The following is a 21,456-nucleotide window of genomic DNA, read 5'->3' as shown; positions in this document are numbered from 1 at the left end:
GGGGTAAGTGATTAATGACAACATTTTCATTTTGGGCTGGAGTATCCCTTTAAAGGGACAGTTCACCCCAAAATAAAAATTATGTAATTAATTACTCACCCTCATGTCGTTCCAAACCCATAAGACCTTCGTTCATCTTCGGAACACAAATTAAATTTTTTTTGATGAAATCCGAGAGCTTTCTGATCCTGCATAGACCGCAATGGAACTACCACGTTCAAGGCCCAGAAAGGTAGTAAGGACATTGTTAAAATAGTCCATGTGACATCAGTGGTTCAACCGTAATATTATGAAGCTATGACAATACTTTTTGTGCGCAAGGAACACAAAAATAACAACTTTATTTCTTCTCTTCTGTATCCGTCTTCGACGTTCACAACAGTACCACGATGCATGCGTGTGCATTCCTCTGCTTGTAGACGAACGAAGCTTTTACGGGTTTGGAACGACATAGGGGTAAGTGATTAATGACAACATTTTCATTTTGGGCTGGAGTATCCCTTTAAAGGGACAGTTCACCCCAAAATAAAAATTATGTAATTAATTACTCACCCTCATGTCGTTCCAAACCCATAAGACCTTCGTTCATCTTCGGAACACAAATAAATTTTTTTTTGATGAAATCCGAGAGCTTTCTGATCCTGCATAGACAGCAATGGAACTACCACGTTCAAGGCCCAGAAAGGTAGTAAGGACATTGTTAAAATAGTCCATGTGACATCAGTGGTTCAACCGTAATATTATGAAGCTATGACAATACTTTTTGTGCGCAAGGAACACAAAAATAACAACTTTATTTCTTCTCTTCTGTATCCGTCTTCGACGTTCACAACAGTACCACGATGCATGCGTGTGCATTCCTCTGCTTGTAAACAAGGCTCAGAATGTCAGAACGCCGGCTCCTGCGTCAGCAGCACCACATGCATGTGTCATGGTACTCTCGTTGAATACGTGTCGCAGACTGACATGGAAGAGAAGACATTGTTGAATAAAGTTATTTTTGTTTTCTTTGCGCACAAAAAAGTATTCTTGTAGCTTCATAACATTATGGTTGAACCACTGATGCCACATGGACTATTTTAACGATGTCCTTACTACCTTTCTGGGCCTGGGAACGTTTCAGTTGCATTGATTTCTATGGAGGGTCATAAAGCTCTCAGATTTCATCAAAAGTATCTTAATTTGTGTTCTGAAGATGAACGAAAGCCTTAGGGGTTTGGAACGACATGAGGGTGAGTAATTAATGACAGAATTTTCATTTTTGGGTGAACTATCCCTGTTGAACTCGTGTCATATGAAAATGCAAGTAGAATTCTCAGTCTGATTTTAGCAAGACATTTATACAAGCCGAAAACTCAAGCCAAACTGACAGTTAGCTCAACATCAAAAGAGTTATTTCTTGACAGGTGCTTTTTGCTGCATCTTTGATCAAATGCCAATGAGGACACATGCGTATGTCTGGCATTTTGGATAAAAATATCTTACAAATGCATAAATGGAAATGGAAACCCGCTGTTGTCCTCTGTTGTGTTCTTCATCTTTATTGGTATTGAATGTGCTGCTCCAATGTGTTTATATTTGACGTTCTGAAGCATTCTGAGTGACAGTTGAGGGCTGTATATGAAGAGAGTGCATTATTGACTGACTATTGACATGTGCCTGTGCCGATGATCTGACCTCATGAAAGAGAGTCATCATGAATTCAGTATATTGAAGCCTGCTTATGAAGGGAAAAGATTAATTACTCTCAGACTGGGTGAAGATTTAATTGACTTCTCTGGTCTGAAATAGAAGAATTGCTTGAAATTGTTCAACTTCAGTGTTTCATCTTTTGTGTTTAATGCTTTTGCAATTTTAGTCACATTAAAGAGAGAGTTAACCCTACTCAACCTCTTGTCGTTCCAAACCTGTGTGACTGACATTCTTCTGTGAAACTGTGTTGGTGTTAATAGGGTACAATGTCATTTTGGACATTAATGATTTTTGAAATATCATCTTTATTTTCCGCAGTTGAAAGAGTCACACACGACGTGAGGGTGAGTAAATGATGACAGAATTTCACTTTTGGGTGAACTATCCCTTTAACAACCAAGGGAAGATGGAAAATCTAGTAAATTTCAGATTTGAACTTGCAATATCCGTTTTAGCATCATGGTTCAATGTGTTTGAGCATTTGTTACAACAAAATGCACTAATTTTCACAAGTGGACTCGGAACCCCACGTATGTTTATATGTTAAGCCACTTCACACTCGAAATGCAGTTAATTTCATGGTTGGCAGCGGTTTTTGCAATTTCTGTTGTCTTGTTTGTGCTAGCCTGTGTAATCATGTCCACACACCGATACACCACGTCCCTCTATGTGCGCAAATGCACGCCTGCCTTGCAGAGTTTGTGTCAGTCTGATGAATCACAAACATGACATTTCTTGCGTAGTATTAATAAAGCTTCTGACTGTTCATGAAAGATCTTACGCATGGTAGATTTTTCCCAAGTAATGTTGAAGACATTTACATTTTTTAATACATAGCAATTTTAGATATAGAGTTCTTGAATAAACATGCATGATTACATTTGGAGCGGCTGGAATCTTCTGCCACACTGAAAAGATTAATTTAGTGGGTTATCGTTGCAGAGTTCCTGTTGATGTCTTCTGAATTCAACAGACACAAATACACAACACACTGCGCCGGTCACCTGTCTTTCACCCCTTCTGGACTCTCTGCTGTCAGTTGTTTAGCATTCTGGAGAATATGCATGTATTAGCATTTCTGTGCGTGCGTGTGTGTGTGAGCTAGAGAGATATGGAGTATTGTCTGTGTGAGTATGTGTGTGTGTGTGTGTATCTGTATAAGAAGTGAGGTAACTTGGTGAAGGAGGAGTGCGAGAGAGATAAAGAGAGTGAGCGAGTTAAAACTCTCCTCCATCTGCTCTATCATATGGACGAGGGAAATTGAGAAGATGGCCAGGCATTCAGATTTCTCAGAGCAAGCATTAAAACCTAATTTGAGCGTTTGACATGTTCCCTTAGACGCTTGAAGCTCCCCTCAGTCTCATTTCCTATTGCTGAGTACAGCTTTTTTCTTAAGGGCAGTGGGATGTATTTCTTTGTTCTCTCATGCTCCATCTTTAATATCAAAGAAAATTGTCCCTGGCTTTTTTAATTGTCTAATTCCATTTTTGGAAGCGTGGTAGAAGTTTCATGTGATTCTGTAAGAATGAAATGGCCTGTCAGTATCATGCTTAATCATTAGGACTGTGTGTCACAGAAATGGAAATGTCATGTGTGATAATGTTTCCCGTTCTTCATATTGGGGCAAACATGACTTGAACTGACCTTTAGCAGACGTTAAACACCGTTTCCAACAGTAGCCGTAAGAATATAAACTGTAGCGTTCCAAGAGACAGGTTTTTGTTTTCTTATTTAGGGTATTTCTCTTAGATATGTGGTATTGTTTTAAACATTTAATTAGACAAATAGTATGCATAAGCATTAATGAATTGCATTGTGCTAAATCTATACATATAATCCTTTATAATAATAATCATTTTAGAAAGGTAACAGATTTGATGGTAACAGGGTTTTGCCAGTTAATTATGCTCAGGTTGTGAAACTATAATGCAATTTTTTGTTTGTTTGTTAGTTTTGTTTTGTGGAGAATTTAATACTGATGTCTACAAATATACACTTGGTAACAGAGTTGACCTGTAAACTTGTGCCCTTCTCACTGACAAAATTAAACAAGATAAAATTATAAAAATGAGTGGACTTTAATCAGTGAAGGTTACTTTCTTAAAAGACATTGATGCCATTATGAAAGTTTTATTTATTTTTTTGAATAATTTGTTACTTTAAAAGAGCAGAAATATTATGGTGACAGGGTTGATTTAAAAACACAACTTTTAAATCATACTTTATTTTCTTCGTAAGATTACGTTCATATTTTAGTTGACAATTTTAGGTTTTAGTTCCATTTTAATATTTAATTGTCTTTTGAAATGTAACAGAGTTGATGGTAACAGGGTTGATTGCCAGTTAGTTATGCCTAATGTTTTGAAACTACAAGATATTTATTTGAATAATTTAATAATGATGTTTACAAATATATATATACTTGGTAACAGAGCTGAAAAGTTCAATTAAGATCGCACCCTAATCACAAACATAAACAAACAAACAAACATTAGATAAAATGATACAATTTAGTGGACTTTAATTAGTGGAGTTGACTTTCCTAAAGGAGGATGATGATGCCATTATGGCAATTTATTTATTTTAAATTATTTATTATGCATAACCTAAGGACACAACTTTAAGTCTTTTTAATAATACATTGTCAACTGAAATATAATAAATAAACAGAGACAATAAACACGCAATGTTAGGTTTTATTTCCATTGTAATATATAATTAACCCTATCCCTAGCTAAAACAAGAAGTTGAAAAACAAAATAGCTTCTGTTTATAGGGTGACTCAACTACGTGCTACAGAGTTAAGAGATATCTCATCCATGTCCTTACTAATAAAAAGAGGATGTGGCAGTGTTCTCTCTGACCTTCAGAGCTATCGCCATTTCATGCTCCGTTTTTTTTTCTTCTCCTGTGCTGGATGTCTGTCTGTCTTTTTGTTCCTTTCTGTTTTTCGAGGGCTTGAAGCATGTTTGCCGGCACAGATTCCTCTCAATATTTTTTTTTGTTTTATCATTCACTTCTCCGTGTGTACCTCATTATGGGCAGACTTGTAAGTTGTCCTTTTTGTCGGAGCCCTGTTAAACGGATAACCGTGTTGTCATGGAGGAAGGAATATGTGAGAAGACTCTCCCCACCAATTATGTTATACACATTTCATTGACCTTGTTCTTCTTGGGGGGGGGCTTAATGTAGTGGTCACTGTAGCAGCTTTTTTATGTGCTGGTTAGACATATAATGAGGAATTAAATGGTATTAACATGACAGAAACATCTCCCCTGTTTTAACGCCTTTTTTGTTTTATGTCAGCTGTTGCCATGGAGACAGTTGCTCTACCCACATTGCCTGAAGCACAGGTTGGGGATCACAGCCTTGATGTGGTTTCAGTCACACTCAACACTCACTGTTATAAACCCCGTTTGCATATGTTTTAGGCACGCTGAGGTTGATTGTGAACCGAAAGCATCTTCGCTGCTAATCATCAGTAAACTTCAGTGATTGCATGTCGTTCTTCGGTCTCCTCTGCTTGTTAGAATCTGTTTTCTCACTCTTACTACTGCCTCGGTCTCTTTCATGCAAGGATGTAACCGAATCTACAAGTGTAAAGGAATAGTTCACCCGAATATCATTTACACATCCTGTCATCCTTCATATTATTCAAAGTGTTAGGCAGAATTTCTGACCTGCTCTTTTTGGCACAAAAAATTGGATGGTGGGAAAAAAAAAAAAAAAGGAATAGTTTACATAAAATTGCAAATTTTGTAAATTTTCATACCAATCCCATATTTTCGTTTTTATGTAAAATACAAGAGCAGAAGTGATTTTAAGATACATGTCAGGGGTTCTGCTTTGAATACAAGGAAAATAGATTTGACACTATGATTTACATTTACATTTAGTCATTTTGCCGACGCTTTTATCCAAAGCGACTTACAATTGGGGGATACATAAAGCGATTCTTCTTAAAGAGGCAAACAGACACAGGAAGTGCTTGAAATACCAAGTTTTAGGCATTGTTCAAATAAGTACAAGCTAGAAAAGGGAAGGAATAAATAAAGAGAAAGAGATGATGATGATATGAAAAGTGATTTAGACTGTGAAACTCAAAAAAGAGCTATTAAAGTAGTCCATGTGACTCATACAACCCATATTCAGAGTCTTATGAAGTCATATGTCTTTGAATGAGAAACAGACTGAAAATACATTATCTTCTGACAGTCTTCCCCTTTTTACACCTCTAAAAAAATGTTTGCACCAAGTTTGATGCCATTGGTGTGAAATGCCACAGGTTTTCTCTTGTCATGTGACAAGCTATGAATAAATGGACAAAAGTGAGAGTTTGATGGCTATACCAGAGGAGACATTATTAGTAAACACTGACACATTTTTCTGACCGTTCCTCACACAAAGCTATCAAATTACTTCAGAAGACTTCAATGTAGCCACACAAATGGTAAGCGCTGCTTTTATGACATTTTAATGCTGCTTTTTTTGTCCTTTATCGAGCTTGGCAGTATAAAAATCACAATCCGCTCTCCTTGTCTGAGAGAATTTCTGCCTCTATTCATGTTTCATGATGGAAAAAATAATATGGGGCTAGAATGACATTTGGGTTTTTATATGATGTTTGTGTATATACTCATATTTATAAAATAAAAATGAAAGAAAGTAAATGTAATCAACATTACTTGGGACAGTATTTGATCAAACAGTAAAAAAATAATATTGTGTAATAATATAACAATTTAAAGTAACCGTTTCCTGTTTTAATATACAAACCCGATTGCAAAAAAGTTGGGACACTGTACAAATTGTGAATAAAAACAGAATGCAATGATGTGGAAGTTTCAAATTTCAATATTTTATTCAGAATACAACATAGATGACATATCAAATGTTTAAACTGAGAAAAGGTATAATTTTAAGAGAAAAATAAGTTGATTTTAAATTTCACGGCATCAACACATCTCAAAAAAGTTGGGACAAGGCCATGTTTACCACTGTGTGGCATCCCCTCTTCTTTTTATAACAGTCTGCAAACGTCTGGGGACTGAGGAGACAAGTTGCTCAAGTTTAGGCATAGGAATGTTGTCCCATTCTTGTCTAATACAGGCTTCTAGTTGCTCAACTGTCTTAGGTCTTCTTTGTCAAATCTTCCTCTTTATGATGCGCCAAACGTTTTCTATGGGTGAAAGATCTGGACTGCAGGCTGACCATTTCAGTACCCGGATCCTTCTACGCAGCCACTTTAAAATGTAATTTATTACTGTGATGACACAGCTAATTTTTCTATTATTAGTTTTTTTTTTGTGGAAACCATTATAATTTGTCTACAGGATTCTTTGATAAATAGAAAGAACAGCTTTTATTTGAAATATGAATCTTGTGTAACATTATAAATGTCTTTACTGTCACAATAAAAAAAATTATATAGTAAAATGTCATATGCGAGACTGTCTCCGTGGCATTTATAAATAATGTACGATATTTGTAAGAAACACGTTATCATAAAAATATGTTTTACCATTTTTTGTGTAAATAGGGATTAAGATTGTGCACACATGTATTTTAAAGGTGTAAGGCTTAAGCCTGGTCTCAGACTAAAATGCATGTCTGGGCTGTTTTAACTGAAAGAAACTTGCACTGACCGATCTTAAAATATGTCAGATTCATTGTTTTGTCTCAAGATGCACACCAGTAATGTTTTTATCTAAGACATATTTCTAAAAACGACTTAAATGTCCTAGTTGAAGTATGGCCTAATTCTGGCTTAACCGAAGCCCTGTCTGTGAAACAAATGCCATAGAATTTTTTTGGAAACTTTATAGAAATTATATCTGATTGTCTCATTGGGATGAAAAAAATGTCAGTTTTAGATTAATTATACCTTACACCCTGCTATTCATAAACTCATAATAATTGACCACTAATTTGAATTTATTGAGACTATTCTCCTTGAATGGTGGTCACAGCTCTGCTTACAGGCTCCTCCTCTGTTTCGCTCTCCTTCTGTCAGTCATAATTCCATAAATTGACTCTTAGATGAAAACAAATCCAAAAACCCTCCCTCTTTGACCTCTTCTGCCTTTTGTCGTAGACTGTCGGCGGACCCTGTTTATGCTTTGGATGTTGTGAAGTAATTAGAAATTGTATCAAGCTGTGAGACTCATAATTACTCATCACTCTCCCTCCTTCTTTCTCACCCTCTTTAGTCCTCTCTGTGGAATGCCATCTGTCCTCCTCTCTTGCTCTCCATCCTTTCCTCCTTTCATTTTACCCATTTAATTACCTGTCTGTGCCTTTCTTCTCATGGGCACCATGCGCTGTCTTGTTTCGTTTCATCTCTTTCATTGCTATGGTCTAATAATTCTAATTTGCTCACTGTATTTCAGTGCATGTGTGAGAAAGTGCTGAGAATGATGGATGTTCTCAAATCTTAAGTGTACAGTCTTCATGTCCTTTTGTGGTCTCGCAGGGCTTGCGAGATTTTCGAACGGGTGTGAGTATGAATAACAGCCAGGAATTTGAAGGGTTGGTTGTTTGATCTCAGTGTGTGTTGGCAGCCATTTATCAAGGATGCTTTACTCTCCAAACACTACATGGCTGTGTGTGTGAGAGGCGGTGTGTATCCAAAATGTGTTGCGTTAGGAAATTTGGCAGCGGCGACAGGCCTAAGGACAAATTGGATTGCACTTCTGCGACATTTGAGGATGGGATTGTGGAACCCCTGTTGGGCTTTATGTGGTGTGTGTGTGTCAAGATGTGGCCTAGTAAGAGGCAACCTGCTGTCTTGATGCCTTTCCAGTAATTCCTTACCACAATGTACTATAATTTCCACAAAATATACCATAGTTACTATTATTGCTGCAAGAAAAATGTGGTAACTTGGTATTAGCCACAACTGTCATTTAAAAAAATTAAACCAACATTATTTATGGTTTCAGTTTTTATGAATAACATACACTTAGCGTCCCATTACATACATTTAGTGTCCCATTAAAGACACATCCAGTTTCCTTTGGAGAGAGAATTGTTAGATAAACAATTATCTATTAACAAAAATCAGTATGGAAGTAGTTTGTTGTGAAGATGTGTACTGTATCTTTTAAATCCATCTGTCAAGCTCAATCGTTCAACCCTGTTACTGAAGTTATTGTATGACAAACAAACATTTATTATGTTAATGGGAACTAAACATGTCAATGGGAACTAAACAATATATTTTTTATATTTAATGTTTATTACGTGTAATCAACAAAATGATGCAGATCTTTCAAACTGTATTCAGTCATGTACCCGAGATTGGTTATAAGGTGGCAAAAGCAAAATGGCATGTATATTATTTAGTTTGACCTTATGAGGTAGACAAACAACATTTCCTGACACATGTTATATCTAACTTCACATACAGGTTCATACAGTACACCCATGTAAAGCAATAAATACTACAGTAGATGTAGCAAATCTCAGCGGCCTGATTGTTTTTTAAATTTTGTCACAAAATGTTACTTTATTATCACCCAGCTCTTTATATAAAATTATGTATATATATATATATATATATATATATATATATATTCAGGGTCTGAATTTCATTTTTGAAAATGGGGGAATTCCCTTCTTAGGTGACTCTTGTGAGAGGGGAAGGATCTTTCACACAGGAGTCCACTACTGATCCGTGGCTGTTTACCACAAACACAACATTTATCCATTATTTTGATTTATTACTTTTTTTTTACACAGTACAGTAATACAATCTTTCACAGACATGTTTAAACAATAAATAAGCAACACATTATTCTATGCTTTTTACTTTTGCATTTACTTCTAGATTTATATATTAAGTTGCTCAAGCAAGTGGCAAAACGTTTAAACTACTATATATGAGTATGTCCAACTTTATCTGCATACATACAGTACACATGTACAGTATATCTGCTGTGACACTAGGGCATCACACCGTGTGCTAAATAAAACTTTTTTTTTTTTTTTTTTCATAGTATTTTAAATTTTTATTGTTCATTAGGATGTAAATTGTGCCTGTGAAACTCTGAAAAGTTTGTAATTCTCATAGCTCAATCCGTTCCATCTCTTTCCTCAGGTCGGTTATGAGAATGCAGGCACAGTGGAGTTCCTGGTGGATAAACACGGTAAACATTACTTCATCGAGGTCAACTCCCGTCTGCAGGTGGAGCACACGGTTACTGAGGAGATCACAGAGTGAGTGTCTCTCTGTCTCTGAAAAAGAATGGGTTGAAAAGTACAAATCGGTCAGTAATGTTGCAGTGTATCTCACTGATTTTATTAAATATATGTTGATTTAAAATTTTTTATGTATATAATATAGTTTTATATAATCTTTTAGTATTTAAATGTTGGCAGGGCAAGTAAAATTTTTCTTTAATTCTTCATCATTCATCTTGAATTTTTTTGTGCCGGTGTTCCTGACTTTTCTCTCAGCCTCACAAAAAAAAAAAATATATATATATATATATATATATATATAAAATGCAAAAGTCATTATAAATTTTAAAAATATTTCACAATATTACTGTTTTTACTGTATTTTTGATCAAATACATGAAGTAGCCATGTGTATTTATGTCTAATGTAAGTCTGTTAATATAAGTCAGTCATGAAAGGACAGCACGTTATCACTAAATGTCTATTTCACTAAGGAGAAAAGGAATGTGATTTTACTTACAGTACCAGACTGTTGCACTATTAGTCATTTATAATAGGCTAAAGCACTTTAATATGTCCCACCCCAACTTCCTGTTTCATATATATATATATTTACACAAATCTGAGTGTTTATCAAATGCATTATGATTCTGTTTTTGACCACCTGACTGTCTGACATTTAGATTCTGAGGATATGCTTTTTTTCCCCGCAAAATAATGACTCCGCTAAATATTCGTTGACATTTATGAAGACATTTTTTGTGGCCAAATGCAATTAAACTTGCATAACTGTTGGGCGATGTTCAGCAGCCCCATAACACTAATTAACACTCAAAATTTGTATTGTACTCCGGCTGTTAAAATGTCAGTGTTGAAAAAAACATGATAATAAGTGCAAGACATCATCATCTTAGACCCTTTGAAACCTGTAAGATTCTCAATGGGCTTGTATCTGAAACGCATCCTTCCTCATTTTAGTAAAAAGCTCAGATAGAAGTGTGCCTTGAGAGGAGGGAAGTGGTTTATCTTTTTCATCCCAGAGGCTAAATACACACAGAAGGAGAGTGAAATGTGCTTTTTTATTATTTTTTATTTTTTTAATATGGGCTAAATTAATATTGTGCTGAAAGGGAAAAAATTATTATTAAAAGCTCAAAGGATTAATGAATGTGTTAGAGTTTTAAGTTTATTCACATGCATGCATGGATACATGAGTACATGTGATTCTGACATTTCTGGACGATTTTCCATCTTTGCTGCTGGTTCTGACTTAGTGAATTCGTAGAGCGTGACTGTGCAGACGTACCAGGGTTCCATTCATTATAATTGTCCATCTTGTTGCATGAAATTGAAGCTGTTAGCTTGCAATTGGCATCGCGTGGCAACCCAGCTGTGAGAGAGAGGCCTTGGAAGCGCATGACTGTAATGAACTTGATTTCCAGCTCTAGCCAGCAGTGGGGCTTGTATGCCAAGACCTTCACCAGCAGCCACCTTCTGTTCCTCATACTGAGTCACTCTACATCCCACCTGCTCTGCTAACTCGCTGGCTTTTACGCTGGTCCGGGATCAAGTCTTCACACTCTGAAACTTGACTAGTCCCATTACACTGTGTGCATTCATGTTATGTCCAATGCCAGTCATTCTCACTCTTTTCAGCATGTGTTTTTATGTTATATGCACTATTATATTAAATTATTATATAAATCAGGGTTCCTACGGGGTTTTGAAAAGTATGGAATTTGATTTAATTATTTTCCATGTCTGGAAATGTATGGAAAAATATTTGTGTTTCCAGACTTTTGCCCCTATTTAGTTTTTTCTAATAAAAAATTAAGAATTTAATGAAAATATATTTGTACAAAGTGAAATTTCATGGCAGCTGTTTAGTGATTCTTTAGTGATTGTCAAATATGAATTTTTTGATTAGCCTATGCAAAATGCAGGTTATAAGCATTTTGGGTTTCTTCTTCTCAATTCTTAGCACTGTATTACATAGCCTTTATTCATAGTGATGCACAAAGGAAATAGGTTATATAAAACTAGAAATTGTAATGCATAAGCATGCAAAAAATTCCCATGTGAATAGATTCTCAAGGGCATGCACACAAGAAAAAAGTTTCTTGTGTGCATGTAAAAGTATGTATTTTTATTATTATTGTTATTGTTATTATTATTATTATTTTAGGGACTTTGTAGGTTGTCACTTTGAGAAAATCAATAATAAAAAAAAAAACCCTGAGAAAATTAAAATATTTACAGATGACTGTACTATATACCAAAAGCTGAAAATAATGCCCTATGAACCATTTATGTTAAATATGGTCTGAAAATTTACTGAGAGGTTTGGAAATTTGAGTCTGGAAAAGTATGGAATTTTAAAATGGAAAATGGTAGGAACCCTGTATAATAGTAATAATAGTATTATTATTAATGTTGGAAGCAGTTGTGCTCTTTAGTATTTTTTGAAAACAGGATTTTTTTGATGACTAGAAAGTTTAAAAGAATGTAATTTATTTGAAGTACAAATTATTAATCGTTATACTATAATTTATAATAATAATAGCAAAGTTATAGATGTTATATTATAAATGTTTTGCTGTCACTTTTGACCAATTTAAGGCATCTTTTCTGAACAAAAGTTTCAATTTCTTTCAAAAAAATCTTTTGAAATCGTAGTGTATGCCATCAACAGTTGTTCACGTCCCTTTTTTAGATGGAAAGCAGCTTTCATTCCAGCAAACAAAATGAATACTGATGATTCTTAGCACTGTATTACATAGCCTTTATTCATAGTGATGCACAAAGGAAATAGGTTATATAAAACTAGAAATTGTAATGCATAAGCATGCAAAAAATTCCCATGTGAATAGATTCTCAAGGGCATGCACACAAGAAAAAAGTTTCTTGTGTGCATGTAAAAGTATGTATTTTTATTATTATTGTTATTGTTATTATTATTATTATTTTAGGGACTTTGTAGGTTGTCACTTTGAGAAAATCAATAATAAAAAAAAAAACCCTGAGAAAATTAAAATCATGACAGATGACTGTACTATATACCAAAAGCTGAAAATAATGCCCTATGAACCATTTATGTTAAATATGGTCTGAAAATTTACTGAGAGGTTTGGAAATTTGAGTCTGGAAAAGTATGGAATTTTAAAATGGAAAATGGGTAGGAACCCTGACAAATTGTATAATCCGAAATTAAGAAATCTGGATCATTTGAAATATTTTAATTATACTGGATAGATTATGTTCGTGACGTGAAAGTTCAAATAGGCAGTTTGTCTATAAAACAAAAAAACTAGCCAGAAACAAATATAATGTATAATACATTGTAACGAATCAGCTCATAGGAAATATGAATAATTAACCATAAGTAGTTATAATTAATTATGAATATTTTAGATTAATATAAACTGCTGTTCAAAGGTTTTGGGTCTGTAAGAGTTTTTTACATTTTTGAAAGACGTTTCTCATTCTCACCAAGGCTGTATTTATTTGATCGAAAAATACAGTAAAAACAGTAATATTGTGAAATATTACAATAACTATTTGAATATACTTTCAAATATAATTTATTCCTGTGACGCAAAGCTGAATTTTCAGCAGTCAGTACTCCAGTCTTCAGTGTCACATGATCCTTCAGAAATCATTCTGATATGCTAATTTGTGTTCAAGAAATATTTCTTAGGTAACACTTTATTTTAAGGTGTCATTGTTACACGTTACATGTACTTACTATTATAATAACAATTAATTATGCATAATTACATGCAAGTAACCCTATCCATATAGTAAGTACATGTAGTTAATTAAAGGGATAGTTCACCCAAAAATGAAAATTCTGTCATTAATTACTCACCCTCATGTCGTTCCAAACCCGTAAGACCTCCGTTCATCTTCGGAACACAAATTAAGATATTTTTGATGGAATCTGAGAGCTTTCTGACCCTCCCATATACAGCAAGGGTACTACCACGAACGACATCCAGAAACGTAGCAAGGAGAACGGTAAAATAATCCATGTGACATCAGGAGTTCAACCGTAATTTTAAGAAGCTACGAGAATACTTTTTGTACACCAAGAAAACAAAAATAATGACTTTATTCAACAATTCCTCTCCTCCGCGTCACCCTGGTACCATTTTAGAGAGTATCCACTGAACGTAAACAGCGTATGCTATTCTGTGTCAGCTGCGTCACGCAGATAATTAGATAAATCCTCTTAATTCGTGTTCCGAAGATGAACGGAGGTTTTACGGATTTGGAACGACATGAGGGTGAGTAATTAATGACAGAATTTTTTGGGTGAACTTACCCTTTAAAGATCTTTGTGGGCAAAAGAAAAAGAAAAAAATATGACTTTATTCAACAATTCCTCTCCTTTGCATCACCCTGGTGCCATTTTGGAGAGTATCCACTGAACACAAACAGCGTATGTTGTTCTGTGTCAGCCGCACCTCACGGATATGTTTTCTACGTTGTTTATGCTTTGATTTGAACGAAAACAATGTATCCATGTGACGCAGCTGACACAGAACAACATACGCTGTTTGCGTTCAGTGGATACTCTCCAAAATGGCGCTAGGGTGGAGACAAATTGTTGAATAAAGTCTTTTTTATTTTTATTTTTTAAATCAAACTCAAGAGGAGAGTTTTGAGGAGTCTTGGAGAGTGTCCGTCTCAAGAAGAAAGGTTTTGAGCGAAGATTAGTCTGAGCTAATGACTTTTGATAGTTAATACCAGGCGTGAATTTTTGAGCGGGAGAAGTTTTCTTTGTTTCCTAACTGATTAATTATAGTCTAAATAAAGAAATGTCTTTATGTGGGTGTGTGTTATGTGAGCATGTTGTAGTTTGCTGGTCAGCTAGGCCCATTGGTGCCTGGTGCCTGGCCCCGGGGGTCATTTACGTCTCTTGGGAATGTGTTTGAAGTCGATGGGGAGACCAGAGAGTTGATCTGTTTACCATCTTCTTGATAATGGGGGAAAGACCATTGGCAATTTAGCACCCATATAACTGTAGAATATGGGGCCAGGTCTGTAATTTATATGCAAATGTCAAAAGGCTAAAAGGAGTCTCTAAGACATAAAGCCCCCATGACCCTCAATGATCCTAAGCAGACGCTACAAGTTTATATTTGTAATATACATTTTTGTTACGGCTGCTGCAGTATTTTTTACTAATAATACAGCTCCCACTGTTGCCCTCCATTAAGGTGACTGAAATTTGTATTATCATCTGGCTTGTATTTTGCTTTTGAAGCAGTCTGTATTGTCAGAATGGTTTATTAAAGCATGCAAATGACATGAGTGCCTTTTTAGGTTGTTTCCTTTATGTGTGTAGGCCTCTAAAGCAAGACGAAAGGGTGGGAAAAATGGGTTTTCTTTTGTGCCAGGCTGTTTCAGACTCCAGCAAAAACAGCCTAATTCCTCCTGACCCTTCCTGCCAATTACTCTCTCTTTAATCACTGGTGTGTCTATTGCTGACCCTGAGACAGTCATATTCAGCTGTGTATTTGTATGCAGCTGGTCTTTCCTCTGTCCCTCAGTCTCATTCTCTGTGTCGGTGATATGACCTTCATTTGGGCACAGTAATTAAGATCAATTACCCTCTGCCACTCTGTCGCTCCATGCCACTGGCAAGGTAATAAAATATGCCAGCTGCCCATAATTACCCATCATGTTTTCATAATTTGATATCTCCTCCATCTTTCTGTCATTCTTTCGGGTCAGAAAGTCTTAGGTCAGTAAAAAGACGGCTGACCACAGTGAGAGTTGGTGAAAAAAATACAGTTGTTTAGTACTAATCTGTTTCTGTCAGTTCTGGTTTATCGTTTCACTATCATTCTCTTGGACAATTTACAGTCTGTCTAGTTTCTAAGGAATATTGGTCACAAAAATGGCAAGATTCAATCCAATTGGCTCTTTTCATTAGCAACTATCCTAAACTATCCTAACATGAAAGACCTTCACACCAGAAGATAATCTGGCACTGGTATCAACATTTATTGAAACATATATAGAAATTTGTTATAGTATAATATATTTGGGCTGAATGAGAGAGGTACATAAGCCGACATATGACGTATTAAATTTATGGGCTCAAGTCATACGTATTCTGTTTTGAAGATATTAGACAAGTGAATGGGCTCTATCATGCTCGTGTCCCACAGCCCTCTGAAAGCACAGAGCGGTAAATATGACAACGCATTAAATTGATATACTAAATTAATATCATAATATAAAAAAAATGCCTTAAATTAATGATTAATAGTTGGCTAGGAAAATCTTTGGTTGGAGGCAGCCCTATAATATATTCCCAAGCTAAATAAATAGCCATTCATTTGTGCATTAAATCTTTTACAATGTCTTTTTAAAAGGTTATGAGGTTTTTATCTTTATATTGTAATTGCTAATATTTTAAGTAATATTTTTAACATTAATTTTATAATTATTAGTATTATTGATATTATCTTGATTTGTTCATTTATTGTAATAATTAACATTTATATTTGCAATGTCTACATTATATTATATGCAGTGGAGACTTGAGAATACAATATAAAATAACATACAATAGTATTATATATTACATTGTTATATTACATTATATTAAACAACATATGTTAATCAGCATTATTTTAGTAGTTTTATATTATAGTATTTTTTTATGTCCAGTTTTTTTTTTTTTTTTACTTTAATGTTTTCGTAATTTTATGTACTTTTAGAATTCTTATTAGTGTTTTTGAATGTCTTTAGATTTAATGTATATGTATTTTATATATAATATTTATATCTTATACTTTTCATACTTTTCTTATACCTATTTTATTTCAGCTTTATTTTGCAAAGTTTAAGTAGTTTTAGTTACCTATACAAACACTGGTGCAAATTAATTAATAACTGATATGAACATTTTAATTAAATTAAATAAAAGATTATTTAATTTAATTTGAATTAAAATGAAAATTAAATGTTATTTAATTTTAAATTAAATTTTAAATAAAAATGTTATTTAATTTTAAATTAAATTAAATTAAATCAAAAATGAGCCTGACCCTTTGACAAGAACAAGCTTCACCGTGGACCAGACTTGATGCTGATGCTCAAAATTCTGGTTTCGTAAGTCTACTCTCCCCATTTCTCCTCAATTATGCAGAAGCCTGTAAGTGCATGGCAAAGAGTTGATTGAGTGCTTGAGTTCTTCACTCACTGCCTTCTTCCACGCCTCACAGCTGTGCGGTTATGCCATGACTTTTCATGCTCATTCTGCATTCATGTTTGTTTTCTGTGTGCGCGTTTGTGTGTGAGAGAGTGCATGTTCTTTTTGTTGGTGTGTATGTGTGGGTGCACTGTCTCTGGGTGACCCTGGTAATGGGTTTCTAATTACTTTGGTTTGTTGCTAAATTGCAGCTGCTCATTTGTATTGGTCCATTTTTGCAGGAAAGAGATTGGACAAGGGCATTAGGGGGCTTGGGAAGACAGAGTGATGGCGGTGCAGGAGAGAGTGAGAAAAAGACACTGAGAGAGAGAAGCAAGATGAATGAGGTGGATGAACCTTTCTCATCTAACAGGAGAACGGGCCGAGACATTAGTGCATTGTTGTAGTGAGTTTTCTGCAAGTGTATTGATTTTTTTTAATGGACTGCCAACTAATGGTATAGATCATTATGTTCGAGGTGCCAAAAGTTTTAAGGGTGAAAGTTAGCTGGAGAGAACACTTGGTAATTAAAGGTCAAGAAGGAATTTGAGTGTAATGGTGTAGGAGGAAAGAAACTGATTGACGTGAGGTTATGTGGACTACCCACACGAACCCATTGCTCTCTCTCCTGGGGGGGATTTCATTCCTCTGTGGGTTTGGTCTTGTGACCTTTTTCCTTTGTATAGAGTTGCATCAGATTATGGAGTGCTGTTTACTGTCAACGTGATTTTAGATGTTCGGATTTGTTGTGGTATTGATGTGTAAAGCTTCTGTCCTTTCTGATTTGGCTCTGAATGGAGAAGATAAAAAACAACCGCTCCTAGGGGGCCCTTGAGAGCCCTCTATGTGATGACAGAGACTTGATCCGTGCCAGCATCCCCTTCCAGGTGTGTTTCCTTAGCAGCAGGTAACCATAGGCTGATTGGCTCAAGCGCTTTGTCAACAGCGGTGTGTAATGATGCTGTTTAAACAGGCTGCTTGGACCCGACACCTGCACACACTTATGACCAGAGATAAGATGGTGAGCGACAGTGCTTCCGTTAATCTGCACAGGGGCTCAACTGTGCTCTTCTGATGTTCTTCCTCCACAGACTGGGAAAATATTCAGCACTGAAATCAGACCCAAACATTTGTGGAGAGGGAGTCTTTGCATGGCAGGGGAAGCTGCCACGAAAACCTGCCTCAACTGAAGGCAGCTGCCACAAAACCGGCCACCCGCGGAGGCAGCTGCCAATCTGGTAGATGCGTGTGAACTAACCGACAGCGCAACCCTGGTCTCCTATTCTTTGGCACCTTTAAATAACTCTGTCTTTCTAACCTTATGTTTTATTCCTCTCTTTTAATCCATAATGGTGCGTGCAGCACCTAATCATCGTGCCTGCCACTCGACCCGTCACAACTAGAGGCAGCTGCCACTTGGCCCTGTCACCATTAAAGTTGTGGCAGGTGAGACGCTTCGGTGCTGCGCTCTCCATTATGGATTAAAATAGAGGAATAAAACCTAAGGTAAGATGGGAAATAGGCAAATAAGTAGAATTGCACGGTCTGTTTGCTTTACTTGCATCAATCGGAGTGTGAACAGTGAGCGATATTGAGGCAGGCATGACTCTTAAGTTGTGGCAGGCACAACGCTTCGGTCATGCATGCTCCATTATGGATTAAAAGAGAATAAAATATAAATTACAGTGGCAAAAATGTAAACGCGTGTAAACAGTGAGAGATGTTGTGGCAGGCATGATGCTTAAGTGCTGCATGCTCCATTATAGAGTAAAAGAGATTAATAAAATATAAAAAGTCAGAGTCAAAAAGTCAGAACTCTTAAGGCAGGTGAAAAACGTTTGGTTAATGGTGAATATTGACCGATTGTGTGTATCGTTTGGCTCCCGCTGGTAGCAGGGCATAGTCACTGCATTTGGGGTAGAAATAACAGAATTTTTGAATAGAAGGAGACCATGGGTTGCATCGGTTAGTTCACGCATCTGTCGGATTGGCAGCTGCCTCTGTGGGTGGCTGGTTTTGTGGCAACTTGCAATGTTTCTATTAAATTGTTATCATGTTAAATACAAATTCAGTCATATAAAAATATATTTTATGAAATGACATCCATATGCTACTTGACTAAAATATATATAATGTGTAGTTAATAGATTACAGTAACATTAGGCTGCTATTAGCATACCCTGGAGTTGGTTCACTTTCTGTCTATGAAACTAAGTAAATAATTAAATAAATTAGCATGATAATATCGTGTATCGATGATCTCACAGGCTGATGATATGATTATGGAACACTACTTTGTATGTCCATACGTCTTTCTGTCTGTCCGTTTGTTGTTCTATCTATCTGTCATCTTTCGAGCTATTGTTCTGTCATTTTTTTTCTTGCTATTGTTTTATCGTTCTGTCATTCTTTCTAGCTATTGTTCTATCTATCTGTCATTCTTTCTAGCTGTAGATTCTGTATGTATGGATAATATCTCTAGATATTGTTTTAATATGAACACTTCTATTGATGTCAAATAAATAGAGATATTATTATAAAAATGATTATTTATACATTAAATTTGTAACTGTTTATAAGAATAATTTAACATCTATATATACTCCTTAAATATTTAATTATAATACATTTTCTTATTTATTTTTTATTTCAAATGATTTGTTCCATTTTCTATTCTTAACTTTATAATATATAAAATATCAGTAATGTGTTCAATCAGTATATGACATTAAAATTAAAATGTTTCTGTTATTATTAATAGAGTAATTATATATTTAATATATTTTATCTATATTATTATTGTAGTATTATCAATATAGTTTATTAATATTATTATTTATAGTTTATATAGTAAATGTGTAGCCATTTGCAGTTGTTAACTTTTATTTATTTATAAAAAAATAAAAAATAAATTAAGATACTTAATTATTTGTATCATTTTCTACTAAACCTTTACACGGGGTTAGAGAGAAAGCTGAATATATCAGTCATGTTTTCAATCATATTATGTTAAAATTAAAAAGTGTGTGTATACACATAATATGATAAACTTACATATAGAAATGGGTCATCAAAAATTAGAGGAGATATTGTTGAGGGAATATTGTCACACCTCAGACTTTGACTTTCTTTTGGCTTGGATACTCAAGTGCCACCATATGTTGATTTCTTTAAATTGTGGTATGATCCTATTCAGTAGCACTGGCAGATATTAAACATTGTGGAAGAACACACACACAGTCAATCACATGTTAACACGGTGTCACTCAGGGGCTCAGTCTGTGTTGTATGACTGACTGGGATTGCTCCACTCACTCATCATTTCTGCATATGCTGCTGCCTAGCTTTGGCAATTAAAATGGAATAGAGAATCAGACTGAATATATTAACATGGCTCCCCCACCTCATGCCTGAGCAGCTCCCATCACCATTCTCATGCTGCTTGCTGTAATCTCCTCTGTTCTGCTGTCCTCCTTTTTCTCTCTGCTTTCTTGTTTTGTGTGTCTAACGCTCCCCGTCTTCATTGTTTGTGTCTCTCTTCAGCACTCACTCACTCTTTCTCATCTGTCTGACTGTAGGCTGCTGTAAATGCTGTGCTGTCTGGTGATTTGAAGAGTACACGATAGCAATTAGGGGGTAGCAAGTGTGTGGTGTTGGTGTTTTTTGCCTATAAATGTGAATTTTTTTTTCAGAAGGTATTGACCAGCACTGTGTTTCATTCATGTGGTACATGTTCCTGAATCTTTTGTTGATCCTTGAACAACAGACCTAACAAACAATCATAGCTGAGTAATATAACTGGGGAATAGGAACAAAAAAGAAAAGATATATAAAAATTCACTCTCCATGTTTAGGTGACATTTTTCAGTACACTGTAAAAAGTAATGAGTTGAACTTACTTGGAAAACCTGTGGAAACTGATTGCCTCAAATTTCTCAAGCAAATTAGTTTATCGTTTTTGAGTTAATAAAACTTACTGTAACTTTGTATAGGTAACTTGTGTATATGTATAAGTTACCAGAAAACTTGAGTGTTGCTAACTCAATTTGACAAGTTCAGCCAACTTAGAGATGTAAGTTAAGCTTAGTGCACAGAACTCAAACAAAACAGTTCTCTTAACAAGTCTGCTTTGTTCACATTATAGACAAATGTGTGGAAACAGATTGCCTTAAATTTCTCAAGTAAGCTGTACTCAAAACTTAAAGTTGTTAATACAAAGACAGAAAACAGATTGTTAGCACAACAATAGGGCATTTATTTGTTTAAAACAATGTTATTTCAAGTCATTATTTTTGCTATCATGCTATCAAATCAACAATTTAACACTAAGAAAAATTGCACATACTGCACTCAGGAAATAAATAGAAAAAAACCCA

At 35.2% G+C, this 21,456-nt stretch overlaps 1 protein-coding gene across 1 annotated transcript in view; it reads left to right on the top strand.

The window, feature by feature from the left end:
- The window catches only part of LOC107559404 (pyruvate carboxylase, mitochondrial-like), a 144,417-nt gene that overhangs the window by 5,202 nt on the left and 117,759 nt on the right, over positions 1-21,456 (top strand). Inside the window, exon 4 of the mRNA XM_016243216.1 lies at positions 9,764-9,909. Within this exon, the coding sequence (XP_016098702.1) occupies positions 9,764-9,909 (146 nt within the window). The remainder of the gene's footprint in view (positions 1-9,763; positions 9,910-21,456) is intronic.

Source organism: Sinocyclocheilus grahami, unplaced genomic scaffold, assembly GCF_001515645.1.
Source record: "Sinocyclocheilus grahami isolate Dianchi unplaced genomic scaffold, SAMN03320097.WGS_v1.1 scaffold684.1, whole genome shotgun sequence".
In the NCBI taxonomy this organism is placed as follows: Eukaryota; Metazoa; Chordata; class Actinopteri; order Cypriniformes; family Cyprinidae; genus Sinocyclocheilus; species Sinocyclocheilus grahami.
Note: the sequence above shows the minus strand (reverse complement) of the source record. Positions and strands in the feature narration are given on the sequence as shown.